Source organism: Chiroxiphia lanceolata, chromosome 15, assembly GCF_009829145.1.
Source record: "Chiroxiphia lanceolata isolate bChiLan1 chromosome 15, bChiLan1.pri, whole genome shotgun sequence".
Lineage (NCBI taxonomy): Eukaryota > Metazoa > Chordata > Aves > Passeriformes > Pipridae > Chiroxiphia > Chiroxiphia lanceolata.
The window spans coordinates 1,862,823-1,883,044 of record NC_045651.1 but is presented as its reverse complement, the minus strand read 5'-3'; the positions used below and the strand labels follow the sequence as shown (position 1 = coordinate 1,883,044).

The following is a 20,222-nucleotide window of genomic DNA, read 5'->3' as shown; positions in this document are numbered from 1 at the left end:
AAAGGCACCCCAAGGACAGCCCTTCGTTGGGTTCCCAGGGCTCCTGTTTGGAGCCTGCTGGTCACAGCCTGAGCTGGTTCAGCCCCAGCCATAGTCACTCACCACCTTCAGCAAAATACTCACACGAGGAGGGTGGGGATGTCCATCCCCAGCATCCACATGAGAGAAATGATGCCCCATTGGGTATTTCTGGAGGTTTCAGCTGCCTCATTCAGCAGAGTAAGGTACTGAAGCACTAACCCTGCCCTACGTCTGCCCATCTTCACCGTGACTCCTGCTTGGAAGCTGCATCAGTTCCAGCAGCACAGACCTTGGGAGAACCTTGTCTGTGCAGCAGCAGCACAGTGAGATACTGGCTCCCCTAACAGGAGCAACATCATTCATCAACCCTGAAGGTAAACTGTGACATTAGGGGAAAAAAGGACCTAGCCAAGCACTCAGAAGGGATATTGCTGCACACATTCCCCTGCACAGTTCAGTGAAACATTGTAATTGAGCTTGATTTAATCTAATAGGATGGATAAGAGATGTTTGCTGGCATGTGCAGTGTGGGAGGTAGCTGTGCTTCGCAGCTGGCAAGGAAGTGTTCAGCAAAATACATGCAATGTTTCCACAACTCGTGCTAAGAGCCAACACATTTTCTACCTTTAACATCTGCACCAGGGAGTTTGATAAGTTGTTTTTTAATAAATACAGCTTTTCTGGTAAGATTCATGAAAAGTAAAATGCCATCACTCACCCAGCCTCTGCCAGACTGGTGAATTTGCTTAAGCATGAAGTCCCAGGTGATTCCCAGTTAGGTGAACCCAGAGCTCCAGATCCCAGAGACCTGTGACTCCACGCATGGAACACCACAAGTAGGTTTTTGGTGAGTATCAAGCTTTAACACATCTCTGCAGGCCCCTGAGATCCCATGGGATCTCTCCACTGCTCAAGTTTTCCTTCCTTTGACCTCCTTCTTTCCACAGACCCTTGAGAATCTTACACAGAGGGTGGGGAGGCCCTGGCACGGGTTGCCCAGAGAAGCGCCTGGAAGTGTCCAAGGCCAGGTTGGACGGGGCTTGGAGCAACCTGGGCTAGAGGAAGGTGTCTCTGGCAGGTGGGATGAGGAGAAACCAGCAGCAGTATTAGCAATGATAAAGGCAGCTGGGAAATGTCTTCCTTGCCGTGAGGGGCCCAGAACTGGACACAGCCCTGGAGGGGCCTCAGCAGGGCCAGCACAGGGACAGTCCCTGCCCTGGTCCTGCTGCCACACCATGGCTGGCACAGCCCAGGGGCCATTGGCCTCTTGTCCCCCTGGGCTCACCTGGGCTCATGTCCAGCCCCTGGCACCGGCACCCCCAGGGCTTTCTCTGCTGTTGGAGAGTGTCCAAAGGAGGGACATGAGCATGATGAAGGGTCTGGATAGACCACACAAGAGCGGCTGAGGGCACTTGGTGTGTTCAGCTGGAGAAGAAGCTGCCCGGGCAGGGGCAGAGGAGGGGCAGGGACTGAGCTCTGCTCTGGGGGGACCAGGGACAGCAGCCAGGGAATGGCTGGAGCTGTGTCAGGGCAGGCTCAGGTTGGATCTCAGGCAAAGGTTCTTCCCCCAGAGGCTGGTTGGGCACTGACCAGGCTCCCCAGGGCAGTGGGCACAGCCCCAAGGCTGCCAGAGCTCCACGAGGGTTTGGACAATACTCTCAGCGACAGGGTGGGATTGTTTGGGATGGTCCTGTGCAGGGCCGGGCATTGGACTGGATGGTCCTTGTCGGTCCCTTCCAACTCAGGACATTCCATGATCCCATGACATCCCCAACGCTGCCATCCCACTCTCAGCGCTGTCCCCGCCCGGCACACACCGTGCCCGGTCCCACACAGGGTCTCCCCGCCCCGGGGCCGCTCTGACGTCATCCCCCGCTCCCCTCAGAGCCGCTCATTACGTCACCGCCGCGCTATGACGTCACGCCGCCATTCCCGGCGAGGCCGCTCCCGGCAGCCCCCGCGCACAAGATGGCGGCGCGGGGCGGCGGGCGGTGAGAGGGGGCGCGGCCCCGGGCAGACATGACCTACACGGCCGAGCAGCTGGACGGGGTGCGGCGGTGAGCGGGGCCGGGGGGCGGCGGGGAGCGGGGCCGGGGGAGCGGGCCCGGGGATAACCGTGTGTCGGCCGCCAGGATCAAGCGGTGCCGGGACTACTACGAGATCCTGGGCGTGAGCCGGGACGCCGGCGAGGAGGAGCTGAAGCGCGCGTACCGCCGGCTCGCCCTCAAGTTCCACCCCGACAAGAACCGCGCGCCCGGGGCCACCGAGGCCTTCAAAGGTGAGGGGGCTCCGTGAGGGGCCCGGGGGGCTCCGTGAGGGGCCGAGCGGCCGCACCCGCAGAGGCCGCGGGTGCCGCGGACACACCGGCGGCCACACAGAACCCCCCCCGCGGCTCGGTAAGGTTTGCATTTTCCTCTGCAAAATACAGCATTTCCATCAGAAACAGAGGGAAATGTACCTCAGGTCTCATTCCGAGAACTTCTGAGGGATTTGCAGTGGCACGAGGTGACAGGCCAAGGGGGAATGGCTTCACACTGACAGCGGGGTTAGATGGGATATTGGGAAGAAATTGTTCCCTGTGAGGGTAGGGAGGCCCTGGCACAGGTTGCCCAGAGAAGCTGTGGCTGCCCCTGGATCCCTGGAAGTGTCCAAGGCCAGGTTGGATGGGGCTTGGAGCAACCTGGGCTAGTGGAAGGTGTCCCTGCCCGTGGCAGGGGGTGGAAGGAGATGAGCTTTCAGGTCCTTTCCAACCCAAACCATTCCAGGATTCTGTAAAAGGTTCAAAACGAGGCTTGGAACTAACACTGGGCATGCAGGAGAATGGGGTGTTGTGTAATCAAAAACTGCTCCTTGTCAATAAATTTATATGTATATCTATGCAAGCATATAAAATTTAATCCAATATGCTGTGTCTGGACTCTTAAGAAAAATTGCAGTCCTATACTGACCCTGTTGCCATCTAAATTCTTACATCCTTTGCCCTTTCCATGCTGTGTTGCAGCACAGCCCGAGGAAAGCAAGTGATTCATTCATAGTCTGTTAAGGAGCTTCCAAAGGGCTTTTCTTTGTTTATTTGTGTTTGGGTTGTAGTTCTCAATGAACTTGTTCTGTCAGAGATCAAAGAGGAAGATGAACCAAACAAATACTTCTGGGTGGTTGGATGTGAAGTGTGAAGTAGATGTGCTGCACAGCTTCAGGAGCACCTCTGCCAGCAGGAAAAACTTGGAATATTGCTCTGCATTTTAATTAGTCTCTCCAGTTATTAACTTTATGTTGACTGTGTGTGGTATATGGAGGTGCACTTCTATAGCAGGGCTTGGTTTGAGCTGAGAAAATGTTGCATTCTCACCCACTTTCTTGGCTGAAGCAGAGACTCACCTCGGTTTTATGAATGTTTCAGGTCTCTCCATATACTTTAGCACTTTCTCTTGGCATCAGGGGCAGCAGGAAGTAGTTTCCTTCACAGGTAATTCCAGTGCTGTAACACTTCTTTTACAAAGGCAGTTCTTTCAAAAGTGACTCAATCTTTCGTCAAGCATGACTTTTCTATGCTTGTTTGGGGTTTTTTTTGCTCACTGCTTATAAAAGTCAGAGCTCTGGAAATGTTAATTAAAATGCTTGTTGTAATTCCCTCTCCAGCAATAGGCAATGCTTTTGCAGTTCTGAGCAACCCTGAGAAGCGACTGCGATACGATGAACTGGGGAGCGACCAAGAGCACGTCAGCACTGGCCAGGCCAGGCACTACAATTACTACACAGAGTTTGAAGCAGACATTACACCAGAAGAAATATTCAATGTGTTTTTTGGTGGGCATTTTCCTACAGGTCAGTGGCTGTGAAGTGCAGTGGGCTGACACTAAACCCCAGGGAGTGGCTGGAGCTGTGTCAGGGCAGGCTCAGGTTGGATCTCAGCAAAAGGTTCTTCCCCCAGAGGCTGGTTGGGCACTGCCCAGGCTCCCGAGGGCAGTGGGCACAGCCCCAAGGCTGCCAGAGCTCCAGGAGGGTTTGGCTGATCCTCTGGGGCACAGGGGGTGACTCTTGGGGCTGGGCCTGTGCAGGGCCAGGGGTTGGACTGGATGATTCTTGTGGATCCTTTCCAACTTGGGATATTTTGTGATTCTGTAAACCATAAAGGAAGGTCAGGTTCCCTTGGGACTGCTCATGGAATTGATTATACATTTGAAAAGAGCAGAAACCTTTCTGGAATTGTTTTCTGCCTTTCTTTTATTCCCTCCATCATCTGAAGTCAGCAGTGGTATGGGAGATAAAATAAGGTGTGAATGGGAAGAGATGTCTTAGGTGATGGCTGGACTCAGTCACCTCAGAGGTCTTTTCCAACCTCAACCATTCCATGATTGGGTTGTACTTGAGGCACCTTCCAGCATTCCAGGCCGGCATGGCACAGCTGCTGGAGTTGTGGTCTCAGTGCCTCTCTAAGCAGGGAAGCTCCTGTGCCTTTCTGGCACGTTCCTGTGTGCTGGAATGAAATTCAAGCCTGGGAGCTCAGCAAGTGCTCCCTGCCAGGATAGACTGTGCATGGATATGCAGGATCCAGGGGATATGCAGGATCCAGGGGATATGCAGGATCCAGGGGATATGCAGGATCCAGGGGATATGCAGGATCCAGGGGATATGCAGGATCCAGGGGATATGCAGGATCCAGGGGATATGCAGGATCCAGGAGATATGCAGGATCCAGGAGATATGCAGGATCCAGGAGATATGCAGGATCCAGGGGATATGCAGGATCCAGTAACACAGCAGTGGAGCTGCACCTGTAGTAGCCCTGAGCATGTCTCAGTCCAGCCTTGACTTTTGTATTTGTAGGAAAAGTAGAAAGATACCACAAGATCTGTGGATTAAAAGTAAATCTGAAAGGTGTGGTGAGCTCAGGGGTGTTCCTGGCAGCATCTAAGGAATTGCTTTAGCATTCCTGTAAACTTTTCCCCTCCCAGGTGTCACATAAAGTGACGTACACACCACTTACTACAGCCTGAAGCCACAGACACAGGTAGTTACTTACAAGCTCCCCATAACCTTAGTTTGAGTGGTGCATCTTGCAGCCAAGGGACGTCAGGTTGTTCCCAAATTTGCATCAGTTAATGTGCAAAGTGAGCCAACCCCAGCATGGTGTAATTCCATCCAGAGTCTGCAAGTTTTCCATTCCTGGCTGTGCAAGGAATTGCACCTGTGTGTGCCTTTTGAGGAGCATTGCCCTTGTGGAATGGGACTGCTTGGTAGTGTGGGGGACAGGGATGCTTGGAACTGAGGACAGGAGACTGAGGAGCTGCAGGGGGAATTTGGGTACTGGGCATGGCAGGTTTGTCAGGGAGAGTGGCACAAAGGAGAAAATGGGAATTTTGAGCCAAATGGCAAAGAGTAAGGAAAGAAACAGATATTTCATAGTAGTTGGTGTTGGTAGGAAACAATGGTTTCCTCACCAAAAAAGTGTGTGGATGTAAATTTGTGTACATTTTCCTAATGTAAAAGTAAGTTTTAAGTTATGGAAAATTATCAGTTTAGCAATTTTCCAGATAGGGAAACTCCTCACGGATTCTATTTAGCAAGAGAATTGCTAGTAAGAGGTAGCTGATATAAAGAGAACATTTTTTAAACTGTTGTAGCACTAAGTAGGACTTGCCTGAGCTGAAGTTTGTGCTGGTGTTTGTTTTGTGACACCTTGCTGTCACCAGGCTCTCTGGAAATCCAAATTAGAGGTGTTGGTGTCAACTCATTTGTATGGTATTTGTGGGCAGGTTTATGGCTTTGTTTTTACTGTGCAGTTTTCCTCTGTGGATATTCAGTGGAAAAATATTAAAAGTTAAAATGTTAACTGTGATAAAAGTCAAAGGAGACTCCACATGGCACAGTTCTAATGGGGAGAGGCTACAACTTGAATGTCCTTCTCATGAAAAATAAATGCACATGGAAGGAAAGAAACTCCTGGCAGAAATTCTGGGAGAAACTTGGAATTTGGGATAACTCTTTTCTAGGCACCCTGTAAAAGCCATTCTTCTATTCCAAAAGTTGCTTCTTTTTTCATAGCTTGATAAAATACTATCTTTTTTCCAAAAAGAAAGTTTCCTCCTTGGAGACAGCCTGGCTTGGAGCTCTGATGGCACACATGCCTTGGAAAAATAATCCTTGAGCAAGCAATGGAACAGAGGTTTAACACAACAGCAAAGGTCACCTTCGCCCAGGTTTCTTACAGAATTCTTTGGGAAACTCAAAAAAGGACAGTGGAAGAGTATACAATAATGTGACATCTTTCCCAGGGCTTAAAAATAGATTTGCATTTCTGTTGTGATGATAAGCCATAGATTTCCAATTCTCTAACACAAAGACATGCTGAATTTCAAAGGAGGAGAGCAGTGCTATTATTAAGATATTCATATGGTGATAAAATCAGAGTTAGAGCTTCAAATCGAAGCAGCACATGCAATTCTTTCCTCATTTTAGAGTTTTTAAAAATAAATCAACTGCATTCCACATGCAAGAAAGGAAATCCTGAATTGTTCACCTTTTTTCACTCGAAAAGCTATTTTTTTAAAATCTCTCTCCTTATGATAAAATAATTAAGTGAAACCATTAATGGCTTGAAGGCAGAGGAAATAGAAATGAGTAGAAAAGCACATTCAGTAATTATGGGAGGCTGTAATTCATGGCCTGAGCCTGGAGAAGCAAATTCATTTTCCTGCCACAGCCTTGCAAGTGAATGTGACAAAACCAGCATTAAAATATGAGATACAATCATAAAAATCAGAACATGTCTCTGCAGTTTGCTTTAAATTAAGATGGACTTGGGGCACACTTTACAATTTCTCTGGTAGGCTTTTTGGAATGACATGTTGTTTTGTCATTTCAGTCAGAGGTTGGCTGTGCTTTTTGGTGTGAGGTCTCACAAATGTAACCAGGCTGTATAGTATCAACCTGGATAATTAAACAGAAACTGAGGAGTACAGGTGAGTGCCATGAAACATGACTTTTCTTTTACAGGAAATATCCACATGTTCTCAAATGTAGCCAGAGATGCACATTATTACCCACGGAGGCACCGGACTGAAAGGGCATGGACACAGGAGCAGGAGGAGGAAGACAACAGGCCACAGGTAGCCAGGAGGAGGGATCTCCTGGCCTTAGATATCTCACCAGGCTGAGGGAGACCTGAAGCCAGGGCAAACCTTCCCGTGCTTGAGTGCTCAGTGTTTATTCTCAAGCCCTGCACCCACAGGGGATGTTTTGTACGTGACTGGATTGGCTTTTATTAATTGCTGCTTTAAAAATACTTTGTATTTATAGGATTACATGCCTTCCAGTTTCTGTCATCCAGGGGTTTGCTGCTGCTTCTGTTTTCAAGCTCTAATGTTTGGTAATCCAACAACAATTAGTCCACATGGGGCCTGGTAATGGGTGTGGAAGCACTGGCTTTTGCTCTTTGTCCTCAAGGTGTATTTAAGCCTTCAGTAAATGAGCACCCAGGTGCTGCACAAGCCTCTCCCAGCCGGGGGCAGGATGGCTCTGGGATACATTTCTGCCAACTGAGACCTCCAGGTGAGGCAAGGTGTCTGTTGTTGCCAGTGCACATACACATGTGCCACCTGCCTTGGCAGAATCTCCCTCTGGAGACCATCTGTTAACCTCAGGGGATCATTCTCCAAGGAAGATGAGTTTTCACTTGTGAGTCTCTTAGTCAGCCTCTGAAAAAAAGAAACGGATACAGCTGACAGCAAACACAGGGCAAATGAATTCCACCTACATCAGGAATCCTCGTTGCTATCCCAGGGCAGAGGGCAAAGCCTGAATAGGTGCATGCTTTATTTTCCTCCTCCTAGCATTTTAGAAACCAGTTTAGAAAGAAATCAAAAAGCAGGAAGAAAGATCTGTGTTTTCCCTTTGATACTTTTCCACTCTCTTGTTGCATTTGCATCCTGTCCCAAGTTACAGCATATGTGGTCTCTTAACCCTTTACTGCTCAGCCATTAAATCCAGTGCTTGAACAGAGGTTGAGATCTTTAGAATGGGTGTAACAAACTTCAGAGAGTGCCTGGAAAGCTATAGAACATGGGAATTGCAGTGTGTTCCTGCAGGTTGGATTGTCAGCTGGGCACTGACAGTGCTGTGGGTGTCTATTGCCTTGTGAAGGAAGGGGTAGAGGAAAAGATAATTGAAAGAAAATGGTTGTCAAGAGATGTCTGAGATTATTAATAAAGGTTATTTTGAAATTACAATGTCATCCCTCTCGAAATCCCAAAGTACTTCCTCTTTTTTTCAGTTTACACGTAATACATTGTTGATCTGTGATAGGTAGCCTGGTTTCTGTGAACAGATGCCTCTTTTTCCATCTATATCTTCCCTTGGCTACTAATTCTTGTTGTTCTTTTCAGAATTCCTATTCTGCATTTATCCAGTTGATGCCAGTTTTCATCATCATAGTAGTGTCAGTGATAACTCAGCTGATGGCCACCAACCCTCCCTACAGCTTATTCTACAAGTCGTAAGTGCTTTGAAAACACGTTTTTCTGCTCTTGCTGTTTGCAATATGGAGGCAGAAGGAAGTTGGATTTGATAGCAGAATTCATGTTAATGTTCTGCTCTTTTCCAGCAAGTGTTATCAGTTCATAAATAGGGAAATACCAGCAGTCTGCCCTGACGAGTTCCCCTGAGCTGTGAAGTTACCTGTGGTGAGCTTTATTGCTGAACAGAGAGAGGCACCAGACCAGAAACCTTCCTCAGCTGGTGTGAAATGGTTTTGCACTGTGATACAGGAGGATAAATGTGGGTGTAGATCAGCCTCTGGTCTGCCCAGTCCCTGGAATCTGTGGACCACCACTGAGGTTCCTCTGGAAGGCAGTTAAATAATGAAGCCTGTGGTTTGCAGTATGAATCCAAATCTGCTCTGGAGCATGAATTCCACTGGAAGCTCCACAAATTATTAAAGCCTTGAAATGCCCTGGTTTAATTTCTGTAGAGGAGCAGGACCCTGGGGAGCTGGTCAGCTCTGGAAGCAGAAGGACCACCAGCAGCACTGCTGTAATCTGAGTTTGTGAGGCAGAGGAAAAAACAGTGCTGGGAGGAAGGAATCTCTCTAGTGGGAAAGAGCTCACCTTGACTGGCTCTTACTGAGGCAGAAGTAGGATTGGCAGGTTTTGGGGAACCAGCAGAGAGCTCCAAACACATCCCTTGCTCCCTTCTAGGAGTTTAACTCCTCAGGTCCAGGTCTGTCCCCTCCCTCCGCTGTCAGAGTAGCCCAGCACCCCTCATCATTTTGCCACAAGATGTCAGTGTGAGGCCCTCGCACAAGAGCAGGAGAGTGGTTGTTTTTTGGGTGGTTTTTTTTTTCCAGGGAGTGTTTTTGCTATCTGCCAGTCCCATGTGGAACCTCCCACGCTGCCCCCACAGCAGCTGATCTCTCCTGCTTTTCTTTACTGCCTCCCCTTCTCCTGCTGGTGTGAGATAGTCAGGCCTGAGCCTGGCACACAGTTAGGTCATTTCTCTAAATCATAACCTTAAAAAACAGCTTAAAAACTAGAAGCAATTGTTTCTTTAAAGAGAGTGGACACCTCTGAGACCGTGAGAGAGAAGGAAAAGAGGAGTCCAGGAAGAAGGGGCAAACAGGATTCCATTGAGTAGAGTGTAACCTTTGTGTTTTGGCTCCCTGCCTCTGCCTGTGGGCAGTGATTTGAGCAAATGCCTGGGTATCTTTGCTCAAATAAGGAAATTCGGTCTAAGAGTGGAGTTTGATCCAGTGGCTGTGTCAGAGGGGCTAATTCTTCCCCACTTTGCTTACTGATGATTATAAAACCCTGAAGGAAAGTGTAATTAGAATCTCCTCTGCTAATTTTTAGTTCTACTAAAGGATCCAGAAAACAGGAAAATCCAGATCCAATTGCATTGTGCCCCAAGTCTTTATAATCTCTACCTTAGTTATCGATCCCCATGGATTTCTGGACTGAGTTTGCCAGGAATCCCCAGCAAACAGAAGGAAGTGTCTGGAGAGTTCACAGTTAAAATTTGCTCTGATATTTTGGAAGTGTCTTGAGCGAGCTGTTGGGAACAAACACAGTATTCAGAAGGAGCAGTGTCAGTTCTTTGTAGGTATTTCCAAACATTAGATATTTTCCTGTGGTTTTAGCAGGGGGCGGATTCTGTTTGTAATGCACAGCTTGCTGTGCCCGAGACTTGTAATTTCCTTACTGGATGGTTGAGGGAGCCATAATCCTGCAGAAATTAACTGTAAAAACATGGCTCTAAATACTGTCCTCTGGAAATGCCAGTGTGGAGAAACGGCTCTTGATTTCTTTAGGGTTGAACTGCTCAAACATCTGGTTTCTCTGTGTGTCCACAGGTCCATCGGCCACGTCATTATCAGAGAAACAGAGAACTTGCAGGTGCCTTACTATGTCGATAGGAACTTTGAGAAGAATTATCAAGGAGCAGAACTCCAAGAGCTCGAGAAGACAGTTGAAAAGGATTACATAGACTATATTCAGACCAGCTGCTGGAAGGAGAAACAGCAAAGTAAGTTCTTTCTGTCCCAGGCGTGTGCCCAGGACCCGCCGGGGGCTGGGCGGTGGCTGCGCCTCGCAAAGTGCTGCCGGTTTTAGCCTCAGTTTGCAAAGCCCACAACATCTCAACCTTGCCCTGCTTTGAGGTGTCTCACATCTGCTCTTAACACTGAATTGGCTTTTCTTGAGATCTGTCAAAATACATTTTAAGTGATGAGTGGAAAGTAGATTTCACCATTTGAGATGTTTTTTTTCCACTCAGTTTTTATGCTCGAATAACCTTTAGTGATGATGTTTTCAACATAGAACCCACCATGTTTATCTAGCCCTGATGGATGGTTAGGCTAGAAAAGATTTTGAGACATCACCTATTCCATGTTTCCTTTGCTGGAGCAGACTGGCTCCACGAGAAGTTTCTCTGACTTTTCTCTTAAAACTTCCCCAGGAGAGCCCGTAGCCTGTCCAGGTGCTCTTGGCTCTCTTGAGTGGGCTGTGTTCCTGGTATCAGTTTCCAGAGCTGTGCTTCCGTGCTCAGTTTGTGTGTTATTTGCATTTTCTATCTTTAGATGAGTTTGAGATCATGCTTTTCACCACAGTCAAGTCTTTTAAAAACAAGAATTGAGTGCAGGAAGGGAGAACACAGATGTGAGCATTCAAAATCTTTATTCTCAATCAGCCATGAGTCACTCAGTGATGTGAATAAAGGCACGTGAACCCCATATTTTAAGGCATTTTACACCCATATTGCATTACTTACCTATTAATTACTGCTAATCTGGTTCATTGAAAACAGAGCAAATCCCTGCTTCTTTGGCAACTAACAAAAATAAAATTACAAGGAGTAGTTGATGTTGGGATGTTTTGACAGATTTTTTTTCAGCTAAAAAACTCATCACCTCTAAATGAGTAAACACGAAGTGCTGCTGTGTATAAAGGAAACTGGAACAAGTTGTGTCTCTGAGAATGTTCAATAGCAAACTGCTTTCACACAGTGGTGGGGCTTTCTAAATTGCTCTGTGTGAAACAATCCTCAGCACACTGCTAAAAAGTGCCTTTGCACTTGTTTTCAGTTTCTTTACCAGTTGCATCATTATGGAAACACAGTTTGTCCAAACAAGACTTGTTTAACCCTAGAGAAGAGGTAACAATAGTGTTGCTGACTCCAAACTCTTTACAGGTTTTTCATGGGAAGGCTTGTTTTGGTTTAAAACTTAAAAGTTACCAATCCTGCTTTAAAGAGGAATAAACAGACATAGATTCTGAAGTTAAAAAGAACCCATAACATAAGACCACAAAAGTCCTGAAGTTTTTAGTGTGCTTGACTTGTGACCTTCAAGCATCTGTGGCTGGCAGGAGCAGCCTCTAAGTGTAATTTGGCTGTTAATACTCATAAATGTAGGCTTGCCATAGGGAGAGAGCTTTTCTTGCACAAAAATCCTTTTAATTGATCTTGTGCAACTGAAAATTGTCTCTTTCATGTAGACCTGGAGCTAAGGAGAGCCAAGCCCCAAAACAGGGACAGGGTTTGGGAGTCTAAGGGAGACCAGTTGTCAGAGAGGGGGAGATCCAGCAGGGAATGCCAAATGCCTGCCAAGCCCTGCTCCTCCAGAGCTCTGTACACTTAGAGATTGTATTAGTCACCCATCTGCAAATACATTTACACAATTAGCAGTAGCCTGAGGACACCACTGTAATTCAAACTAAGCATTTTCAGAGTGATTCCATCCAGGCCAGTGAGCAGGTAAGGGGCACAGCTGAGGTTGGGCTCACTTTGCAAAAATAAACTGTGAATACGGTGTGGAGTGCTGGAGAAAAGCTCTGGAGATGTTGAGACAGTTCTTAGTCAGCTGTTGCTCCACAGCATTGGTCTCTTAATCCTTGTTGAAGTGTTTGACTTAGTGTGCTCAGCTTTTTGTCAGTTGAATGCCTATTAATAGTACATTTGTTGTGTTTACTGAGGGTGCATTTCTCTTTAGCACCAGCAAAATGGACAGAGATGAGTTACTCAGGAACAGTTTGGTTTTAAAGTCCTTGATTTTATGACTTGGAAAGTGCTACCTGGTGTTCAACAACCTGAAGGAAAACTTTAAAAGTAACAGGTTGGTATCCTGTTCAGCCAGTTGCTTTTATAGTGCTGCACCAAACAGGACTCCCCTTCTCAGCAGAGCAGTGTGTGAAAGTTGTGTGTGCTCTGGGTTTGGGTCTTCTGAAACCTCTGGCACAATTAAGTACAAAAAGCAGATCCCAGGTTTTTACAGGAATGTTTCAGCTGGGGTAGCACAGTTGTAAAGTGAGGCTCCAAAGAGCTCCAGGTCACAAAGAGGCAACTGAAAACAGAGAGAATCAGGATATGTGTCATAGAATCGTGGGACGGTTTGGCTTGGAAGACACCTTAAAGCTTATCCAGTTCTGCCCCCTGCCATGGGCAGGGACACCTTCCACTAGCCCAGGTTGCTCCAAGCCCTGTCCAACCTGGCCTTGGACACTTCCAGGGATCCAGAGGCAGCCACAGCTTCTCTGGGCAACCTGGGCCAGGGCCTCCCCAGCCTCACAGCCAAGAATTTCTTCCCAATATCCAGTCTAAACGTAGCCGAAATTCAGTATTTTAGGATGTCCTTAAAGAGAAAAGTTCAAAGGAACAACTCTGTAGAAGATTGAAACCCACGAGGAGCAGATGTGATGGAATAAACCCTGTCAAAAGCACAGGGAATAATTTTTCCCAATTGGATAAGTGGAAACTGAGATTCTCCACTGCACAATTCCAGGGACTCTGGACTCAGAGACAATTACCCAAGTCTGGTTTTGCTGGAGGCTTGTCAAGGCTGTGTGCCCAGCACTGCCTGAGTGGCATTTGGGTTATAAACCTGTCAATGGGTTCCTGCTCTAAAATGAACTGTTCATGCCTGACAGTTTGGGAAGCTTTTCAGTAAGTGGGTGGAGGGTTAAATGGCTTTAAATTTCAGTGGGACAGGGACACAGGACGTAAGGCATGAAAGGACCTATTGAAGTTCTTTCAACTCTGAATAATTTTGTGAAATGAGGGGCTTGTGAGGTGTATAAAAGCTCTTTGAAAAATTGAGTGTCATCAGGTAGCCTGTGCTTACGGAAAGGTTGACCTTTTCAGAAGTAAATTACTGCTTTTCTCCTCAGTGCATCTAATCCTGCAGCTAAATTATTCTTCAGGGAGAAAGCTATATTAAGACTTCCTCAGCTAATCAGCAGAAGAAACTTCTCTGAATTACTGGGGGGAAATAATTTAAACAATGGGATTATTTCAGTTTTATGTTGCTTTTGAGAAGAAGGGGAACAAATATGCAAAGTACATTTGAGATTGTTAATGAAAGGGTACGGAGGCCTTTCAGACAAGTCCCTCGGGTAACTCTTCACTTCCCTGGATTCAATACCCAGCAAAATTAGAATTAACAAGTGCCACAAGGATAACAAAGCACTGAGAAACAGTTCTTTAAGGAGGCTCACGGCTTCATCCTAATACATCTTTTTTTTTTTTCATCTTTCAGAGTCTGACTTGTCCAATTTGGCCAAGCTCTACAGAGATGAGAGGTTAAAACAGAAAGCAGAATCCCTGAAACTTGAGCACTGTGAGAAGCTCTCCAGTCTGATTGGGATGCACAAAGGGGGCTGAGCAGAATGCACACGTTCCGTAGTTTTATTTATTGCTGTTTTAAGTTATGTTTTTATTTTCCTTCATATAAAAAGGGAAGGAGTCTATTGTAAGGAGTGGATATTGGAGTCCTTCTGCATGTAGTGCAGAGAAGGGCCAGCACGAGCTGCAGAGCTGCTGTTTGCTGTAATATATCCTGTACATTAGATTCGGTTCCAAGGACCAGTGGCACTTTGTACATTCATTCCAGGGAGATTCTCTTAGTTTGGAACCCCTCTGAATCCAAGCTGCGTGTGCTTCCCCGGAGAGCACGCACGTGCCTCGGCTTTCCATGTTTTCTGTGGAGCTGCAGTGCAGTGGATCCCATGGACAGTGCTGTGCTCAGTGCTGGTGTCAGCTCCCCTTCCCATTCAGCACCGAGGCTGTCCCTGCCTCCACAGCGCTGTGAAGGAATGTTGGGCTGATTCCAGTGTCCTGTGCAGTGCTGGGGGCACCAGGGACAGGTACCTGCCCCAGGTGAGCACCTGAGCACACTCCCAGCCCTCCCTCTGGCCAAGGGACTGTACCCTGTGCTGCTCCACGGGAGGGCCGTGCCCATCCTGCTCCGTGTGACACCAGCACGACCGAGAAGATGGGAGTGTGAACTGCACCAATCCAGTGGCTGCAAAACTGTAAGCAAAGGACAACCATGTTGATTTTCTCATCTGTTTTCAGTGGCATATTTTGAAGCTGGCTGTTACATTCTGACTTGGATCTGCACACTCTTCTCCAGCTGCTCCAGGGGCCCTGCTTTTCCCGGTACAGTTCTCATGTAGCATATTTTTACTCTGCTGAGCAGTTATGAATGTTTCACTGTAGCCATCAGTACTGCAAAGAAAAAGACCCATGTGGTAGTGTCCTTTTTTACCTTGTTCCTCCTTTCCAAAGTCAGGCCTTGAGGAGCAGTTTGAGGCTAGTTGTACCCGTGAGCAGCAGAGACCAGTGTTACTCCAGCTGAGCACCAGTTTCTCTGGTGGGTACCACGGGGGTGTGCCAGGCATGGAATGACCTGTTCTTCCAGGGTGGGGGGCTCGGGGCAGCCACAGCACAGCACTGCTCCCCTCTGACCTTGGGAATAGGTGTCAGTGAGATCTGAGCAATGCTCTGCTGTGGCCTCATTCCTAAAACCTGCTGCAGGATGCACAGGTGGCTTTGCCTGAAACCTAGGGAGCAAAGTGCTCCAAAGTTTGGGAAATGCCAGGATTAAACCTGCCTTTGAAGCTTAGACTTCAGGTGTCCATGTGCCTGGTGGAGCAGTGTTGTCCAGGTGCTCTGCTGAGGGGCCCTGTGGGCTGGAACTCGCACTGTGGGTACCACAAAGTGTCCCCTCCGTGTCCCTGTCCTGTTCACACAGCAGGGGGAGGTTGGGCAGCAAACAAATTGGGAGGAAAAGAGGCTTTTCTGGGGTGTGCACTGGAATTTGGGGGTTGTATCAGGGATTTGAGGCTTGATGCTCCTGCAAGTGAGCCAGACACATTCCAGATGTGATGAGAACATTCCAAGTACAGCAATGGTGCTGCTGTGGGGTGGTGGTGTGTCAAAAAATGGGGGGGAAACAACAAAGTAACTCTTTAAATTACATATTAGCATTAACATTTGTATCCCGTTTGCAGGAAACCTTATAGGAGCAGGTGGGAAAGTTGAGCAGAGTTTGTTGGGCACCTGGGGTGGGAAGAGCACCAGTGTGCACCATGGGGTATTTTGAGTGGGTTGGTGCCCGTCTGCAAAGGTTCATTATTCCAGGATGGTGGCTGGATTGGTTATTAAGGGTTGATTATTCCAGGATGGGGGCTGGCAGAGCAGGCAGTCTTAGTTCTGGTATTTCCCACCTTTGAGCACGACTGTGTACAGAAAGCAAAATTAATGTTGCTTTTCATCTACTAAATAGCTTGTACAATATATTAGACGTCTGTTCAAGTGGTTGGACCTGGTTCTAGGGTTGGTATCTTCCCCGTCCTTCCTGTGGGAGTCCCAGAGCTGTAGAGGGATGCAGGTGGGGAGACCAAAGCCAGTGACTTCCCTGGACCTGCTGTGTCCTGCGTGGAGCTTGAACTCATACACAGCATTTTGCACTAGAACCAGATCACACCTCTCCATCCAAAGATCTCCAAGGACTTGATGGAGGTGGGGACCTCCTGTGGGAAGCACAGTCATACAGAGTCTTCTCTGGAACTAGGAAGGGGGCTGGGATGGAGCAGGAGGTGAGACTGAGAGGTAAAAACATTTCCCAAAGCAATAAGTGTTCTTTGTTTATACCGGGGGGTGTCAGGTGCTGGTGTGTGCTGGGAGGGGTGTGTGGCTCGGGGTGTCTGGTGACAAACAGGACAAGCTGTGTTTGTACAGCACGGGCATCCTGCTCCATAGGGAAAAGGAGAGTCCTCTCTGGAGCCCGTGGGCTGGAAATGTATCCCTGTCCTTCTCCAAAGGGTGCTGGGGCTCCTTGTTTCTGGGTCAGAATAAGAGAATAAGGTGTTCCTGAGCAGGAGGGTGGCTCGGAGCAGGGAACACCGAGCACTGGGAAATAGGTCTGTGTGTGTGGATGTATTCGGGGTTTTTAAATTAAAGACGTGACATCTCCGTGCCTGTACGTGCCGTGGTGTGGAAGGAGGGGCAGTGGGAGTGTCCCAGGCGGGATGGCGGGGCCGGGCCCGGCGCTGGGGGAGCGGGGAGGGCCCGGGCCCGCCATTTGGCGCAGGGTGCGGGACGTGGCGGCGGGCGGGCAGGGCTGGGGCTGCCGCGGGCCCGGGACAGGCTCGGGATCGGGATCGGGACCGGCCCCATCCCTGTCCCAGCACCGGGAGGGGGCCGGGGGCGGGGCCGCGGTGGGGGCGGGGCTCGTTCAGACCTTGCCTTCCGGGGGCGGGGTCTGTTCAGGCCCCGCCCCTTGGCCGGCCCACGGTGCTGGGACCCTGCGGGAATGGGAATGGGAATGGGAGAAGGGTAGCGGGGCAAGGGGCTGGGAGTGGGATAGGGGGCTGGGAACAGAACAGGGGGAGCGGAGCAGGAGTCTGAGAGTGGGACAGGGGGCTGGGAGCGGGGCAGGGGGAAGCAGGGCAGGGCCTGGGAACTGGGTCTGGGAAGCAGGGCAGGAGGAGCAGGCCCAGGGGATGGGATTAGAGCGGGGAACAGGGCCGGGCCCTGCCTGTCAAAGCCCTGCTGTGGCACCTCCTGATTGCAGGACCCTCCTGCCCTGCTGTTGCCCAGCCTGGGCCGGCACTCCGGGCCGGGGCACTCTGGCACACAGCCCTGCTGCCTGCCCGGGCAGCACCCCCTGCCCCGCAGGGCAGCCCCGTGACATCCCCACACGGGGGGGAGGTGGAAGGGTCCCTTTGAGCTGTTCATACCTGCCCCGGGCTCGCACAGCAGCCCCGGGGTGTCGCAGTGCCCGAGCTCTGCCAGGGCTGCCGGCGTGTCCCGGGTGCCCAGATCCCGACTGAACTCCAGGGGTGGCTCTGAAAGCCAAGCTGGGCCAGTGTTTCCTGCTCTTCCGGAGTTGCAAAAAGTAGCTCCAGCGTGGGAGAAGCACGTCCTGCTTTGGGCAGCTCCCAGCAGCTTCATCATCCTCCTCCTCCTCACTGCCTCTGTGCTGAGCATGCCAGCGCTAAGGTGAGTGAGCACACACCGAGCTGGCACCAAATCCAGGTTAATAAGCAAATGCAGTGGTGAGCTGCAGGCAGGATCCCGCTGGCTTAAACATAAATCAGTGTTTAATTAGCAAGGCTGGCTCAGCCTGGTCCACCCGCTGTTCTGTAACATGTTTGTGCCCGAGGCTCCCACGCACACCCCGACCTGCTCTGGGTGCTGGAAGGTGCATCTGCAGCCTCTGACCCTAAACCAGTTGGACCGTGGCTGGCAAGAGGACCCCGGGGTCTCCATGCCATCCTCTCTTTGCTGTTTGCAAATCAGGAGCCACACCAAGAGTGAGGAGGAATCCCAGGACCAGGAGGAGGAGATGCAGCTACTGGAGTGTGGTCCTTGCCCAGGGATTCTCCAGCCGGGGTGGAGAGACAGGACTGCCCGGCCCGTTCCCACTGTGTTCCCACAGCACACCCAGACGGGTTGTTCAGGGCAGGACTGGGATCACCACCCTCACAGGGAAGAATTTCTTCCCAATATCCCATCTAACCCTGCCCTCTGGCAGTTTGAAGCCATTCCCTCTTGTCCTGTCCCTCCAGGCCCTTGTCCCAAGTCCCTCTCCACCTCTATTGGAGCCCCTTTAGGAAGTGGAAGGGGCTCTAAGGTCTCCCCAGAGCCTTCTCATCTCCAGGCTGAACAATCCCAGCTCTCCCAGCCTTTCCCCACAGCAGAGCTGCTCCATCCCTCTGATCATCTTGGTGCCTCCTCTGGACTCTCTCCAGCAGCTCCATGTGCTCCCTGTGCTGTTCCCCAGGGCTGGAGCAGCTCTGCAGGGGGGTCTCAGCTGAGGGGCAGAGGGGCAGAATCCCCTGCCCTACTGCCCACGCTGGGGGATCAGCCCAGGGCACGGGGGGTTCTGGGCTGGGTCATGTCCACCTCTCACCCACCAGCCCCACCAAGTCCTTCTCCCAAGGCTGCTCCATCTGCTGGATTGATCCCAGGGTTGCCCCAACCCAGGTGCAGCACCAGCCCTTGGCCTTGTTAAAGATGTTGGGAGAAGCCCACTGAGCTGACAGTCCTTGCTGCAGCCCAGCCTGGCATCCTCATGGAGCTGGAGTAGGGGGTGTGCAGGTCATTCCCCTCCCCAGCACTGCCAGGAAGCAGATGGATGGATGGATGGATGGATGGACAGACAGCGGGTGTCCAGCATAGCTCCAGCCTCCCATGCAGCCCCAGTGCTGTTGTGTCACTTGTCACAGCTGTTGGCACTGTGATCAGTCTGGGTTTGGCAGGACCTGGGTGTCAGAGGTGCAGCAGCAGCAAGGACTGTGCTGAGTGTGGGAGCTGGAGTGAGGCTGGGAGAGCTGGGGGGGTTCACCTGGAGAAGAGAAGGCCCCAGGGAGACCTGAGAGCCCCTTCCAGGGCCTGAAGGGGCTCCAGGACAGCTGGAGAGGGACTGGGGACAAGGGCCTGGACAACAGGGAATGGCTTCCCACTGCCAGAGGGCAGGGTTAGGTGGGACACTGGGAGGAAATTGTTCCCTGTGAGGGTGGGGAGGCCCTGGCACAGGTTGCCCAGAGAAGCTGTGGCTGCCCCTGGATCCCTGGAAGTGTCCAAGGCCAGGTTGGACGGGGCTTGGAGCAACTTTGGACACTGGAAAGTGTCCCTGCACCAGAGGCATCAGTGAGACACCCCGGGAGGCTCAGGGGGACACCAGTGAACCTGGGCTGGACAAACCTCCCTGGTGGCACTGGGATCCTGGGTACGACCCTCGGCAGAGGAGGGAGAATGAAAGAGCATCCTGCTGGGATCTGGAGCAGCTGGGATCAAGGAGTCAGCTCAGCTGGAGGGGAACCACATCCCCTGCTGTGCTGTGGGTCTGTACATCCCCTGGCACTGTAAATCCAGCAGCAGGCAGGGGCTGCCTGCTCGTCCCCAGGGTTGGAGCCAGTGGTGACCCAGCTATAGAATCAATATTCCATAGAATCATGGAATCATTTAGGTTGGAAAAGCCCACTGAGACCATCGAGTCCAACTGCTCCCCCAGCACTGCCAAGGCCACCTCTAACCCTGTCCCCAGGTGCCACATTTACATGTCTTTTAAATCCCTCCAGGGATGGGGGACTCCACCACTGCCCTGGGAGCCTGTGCCAGTGCCTGACCACCCTTTCCATGAAGAAAGGGTGGGATTTAGGGATCTGGGAATTTGAAATCACACACACATTCTATTGCCCAAGGCCACTGTACCAGTGAGCACTGCCCATGGCAAGGTACCCTCTGCTCCCCTGGGTACAAATGCCACCTGCAAACCCAGCCCAGCGAAGGGTTAAGCGCCAACCCAGCTCTCTGGGAAGCTTTCCTTGCCTCCTTCTCCTTGCCAAGGTTTAAATTTAGTCCCTGCATGAACCCAGAGGACTTGGGCATCAGGTTGCTCTGGGGCTGGCAGCACTGGGGAGCAC

The 20,222-nt window shown here is 50.2% G+C and overlaps 1 protein-coding gene across 2 annotated transcripts; it reads left to right on the top strand.

Annotated features, from left to right (window-relative positions):
- Positions 1-1,946: 1,946 nt before the first annotated feature.
- DNAJC18 (DnaJ heat shock protein family (Hsp40) member C18) lies at positions 1,947-15,046 on the top strand. 2 transcript variants are annotated; one of them, XM_032702928.1, is made up of 7 exons: positions 1,947-2,078; positions 2,154-2,299; positions 3,661-3,846; positions 7,018-7,130; positions 8,406-8,515; positions 10,367-10,539; positions 14,045-15,046. In XM_032702928.1, exons 1-7 carry the CDS (start codon positions 2,041-2,043, stop codon positions 14,167-14,169), a joined length of 891 nt encoding a protein of 296 aa, XP_032558819.1. In that variant the 5' UTR covers positions 1,947-2,040; the 3' UTR covers positions 14,170-15,046. The 2 variants fall into 2 exon arrangements, with proteins under 2 accessions (XP_032558819.1, XP_032558820.1); XM_032702929.1 differs by lacking the exons at positions 1,947-2,078; positions 2,154-2,299 and adding an exon at positions 3,394-3,487.
- The last annotated feature ends 5,176 nt before the right edge of the window (positions 15,047-20,222 follow it).